At 35.0% G+C, this 3,209-nt stretch overlaps 1 protein-coding gene across 1 annotated transcript in view; it reads right to left on the reverse strand.

Moving 5' to 3' along the window:
• Positions 1–833: 833 nt before the first annotated feature.
• The window catches only part of LOC110426405 (putative disease resistance RPP13-like protein 1), a 6,638-nt gene continuing 4,262 nt past the window's right edge, over positions 834–3,209 (reverse strand). Inside the window, 5 exon segments of the mRNA XM_089785286.1 lie at positions 834–1,220; positions 1,222–1,798; positions 1,800–1,892; positions 1,894–2,201; positions 2,203–3,209. The exon segment at positions 2,203–3,209 is cut by the window's right edge and continues 433 nt beyond it. Coding sequence (XP_089641412.1) covers positions 834–1,220; positions 1,222–1,798; positions 1,800–1,892; positions 1,894–2,201; positions 2,203–3,209 — 2,372 coding nt within the window.

Raw genomic sequence — 3,209 nt, forward strand, 5'->3', positions numbered from 1 at the left:
CAATGAAGAAAGTAATGAATTTCCTATAAAAAAGTGAGATCAGATTATGAAACTCATATGAACCATGGAACAACAAGAAATCATCCATACTGTATAAGAAGCATTGAGAAATGTCTAGTTTTCTAAGCTAGAGTCTATTAAAGGTTAAACTTTAAACTTGAATTGCTCAAAATGAATTCAAGTGGAACAAATTACATGAGAAGCTTTCAACTATCTTATCTCTACACTGATCATGAGTTAGCATACTACTTGAAGCAATCTCCCATGGATTGCACAACCTTGTCCATTGCTCTTGAAATGAATTTGAAATCCAAATTCAAATGAAGAATATAATCCCTGCCATCTCCATTTTAATTAGTCAACAAATTAGTACTTAGTTGCCGTACTATCTCCTTTGCGACATATCAATACTATTTTTCATGCTAAAACAAATAAACAAGGAACCACAAGATGACATGTTCGATTTATTTGTGGGGGAAAGAAAAGTTAAAATATTTCACAATTAAACGTAAATAAAAGAAAAACATTCAATGTTCACCCATGTGATGGTTGTGTAGATATATTTGTACCTAAAAAAAAGAATCAATTAAAATAGTACTTAGTTGTAGGATTAAAATACCTGAGTCGACATGCTTTGATTCTTCCTCTTGATCATTCGTAGATGAATGTACCATCAATTGTTACTTGAGGTATGTGGGCGATGTTGGACCATTGTTTTCCTTTATCCCTTGTGCACCTTTTCTTCAGCACCGGACAGTCCTGAATCTGTAATTGCAAAAGCGAGGGAAGCATTTCCTTTCTGGGAATGGATTTGAGCTTTGGGCAATTGTCGATCAGCACATGTCCGGTCTTTGGGCTAAATATTTAATATTTCTACATGTCCGGAGTGAAATAGATTCAAGACAAGTATTGTCCCCAATTTCCCGTGCTAAACATTCAAGCTCTGGACACGTAACAATAGCCAACTCTTTAAGCTGCACGGCTAACTTACCACTCCATGATAATGATTTTAAAGCTTTACAGCCTCTAATATCAAGAGATTCAAGAAGAGATGTGCTACTGAAATTGATAGTTTCCTTGTCATCCAGTAAACATTCCAAATTCTCACAATGACCAATGAACAAAGTCCTAAGAGTTGGAGGCAAGTTGTCTGTTGAAAGTGAAACCAATTTCGGGCACTTTTGAATCCCTAACTTCGTAAGACATGTAAGGTTGGAAAAAGGTTTTTGATAATCTCTCTAACCCTTCACAACCTCGTAATATCACATATTCAATGTTGCACGGTATTTCTAATTGCCAAATCTCTTCTTTTTCCTCCTTTATACACACAACTTGCAGACAATTTTCAAACTCTAAAGTACGAAGAGATCTCAAAGGTGCCAGCCACCCCCACTTTGTTTGCCACAAAGACGTCAGCTTCTCACAATTATTAATTTGGAGATAGTCTACTTTCATCGACTCTACCATCTTCATTTCTTTTGTTATGTATGCAAACTTTGAAATGTTTGAAAGATTGATATTTTTAACTGACCATAGATCATCATAACTCCCAAACACTACTTTGCATTCATCAATTTCAAGTTCACATAGCATTGGAAGATTTGAAATTGAAACTACCAATTCTTCATACTCACGAATTACAAGTTTCTCCAAAGAATGAAGCTGATCAGGCAAAGCTATTTCTAATTTTGGACAATTCTCAATAAAGAGTTCTCCAAGGCAGCAAAATTTCTTCCCTTGTTCATCAACTTCATAAAGTTTCCATTCTTTCCATTCTGGCATATCTTTAAAGTACAATTGGCCAATTCTCTCCATTGAACTCATTGCCAATGCTAATCACACTTTTCATCCCCTTGATATTGAGATATTTCAAAAGTGGTAATTTTCCAACTGCAATTTTCACAATCTTCAAGTTCTAAAGATTGCAAGTTTTTGAATGAAACATCTCCCAAACAAATTGGGAATGTTGTTCTAGCATAATACTTGATGGCAAGCACCTTAAGCTCTCCATGAGGCTGAAGCAAGTTCAACACTTCTTTCTCAACTTCTTTATTTCTTATATTTCCCTTGAAATCTGTAGTCCACTTCAACTCTAAATCAGTGAGGTCAGACTTACTTGATAGCTTAGCTTCCCTTGCATATTGAGCTTCATCCACATTACACAACTCAGAAATAGAAAGTCGACTTTTGATATTTGATAAAATTTTGCATTTCTCTTATATTCAATCCACTGCCTTGACCCACAATAAAATTAGACAACATTTGAAGATTTGTTAATTTGCCAATTCCACTTGGCATTTCCTTTATTGAATAAGCACCAGTTATATCAAGATGACATAGGTTGTCTAAAATTCCTATTGTCAGGGGTAGTTTTTCAAAATTCTTACAATACCTTAATAAAAGAGTCTTCAAATTATAAAGAGTACATATTGAATCAGGAAGACTTTTTATTTCAGTATAGGAGAAATCTAGATAGCGTAAATGCTTCAAATTTCCAATAGAAGAAGGAATTTCTGTGATACAGTACCTTTTCAAAGAGAGCACCCTTGAGCATTGCAATGTCGGCAGTGAATCATTGAGAACGTTATTGCTTAAGAAACATCCCCAATATAGTGTCATCTCAAAAGGTAAGTATGTCCGTCGAGACTTTGCTTTAAAAAGGGTCTCAAACTTTTCGATGTTCTCAAATTTGCCAATGATATAAGAGGAGTGGCGAGTGTGACTAATTGAGGGTTTCATACCATCATGTCTCTCCTTTTTAAAATATATTTCTCCTGCAACGAACTGAGCTAGATCATTAATCAGATCATGCATCACAAATTGAGATTCATTCTTGCTCGATGCTTGAAAAAATGACCTTGATGTCAGTTCTTCAAAATATTTGTTACCCAAATCTTCAATTTTTCTGTTAGTGTTTTCTCCATTTAGAAAACCTTCTGCCATCCATAAGAATACTATTTCCTCCCCCTTGAATTCATAATCTTTAGGGAGTAAAGAGCAATAAGCAAAGCACTGCTTTAATTGTGAAGGAAGATAATAGTAACTCAACCATAGAGCTGGAATTAGGTTACTTTTATCTTCAGGTAGATTCCAACTATCACTCTTTAATATGTAATTCCATGCATCATGATTCACCTTAGTGCGCAATAGTCCTTCGATGGTTTTAATGGCCAAAGGCAAGCCACCACATTTCTTCACAATCTCCAAGC

The sequence above is a fragment of the Theobroma umbraticum genome, unplaced genomic scaffold (genome assembly GCF_002168275.2).
Source record: "Theobroma umbraticum cultivar Fairchild unplaced genomic scaffold, ASM216827v3 scaffold_55.0, whole genome shotgun sequence".
NCBI lineage: Eukaryota > Viridiplantae > Streptophyta > Magnoliopsida > Malvales > Malvaceae > Theobroma > Theobroma umbraticum.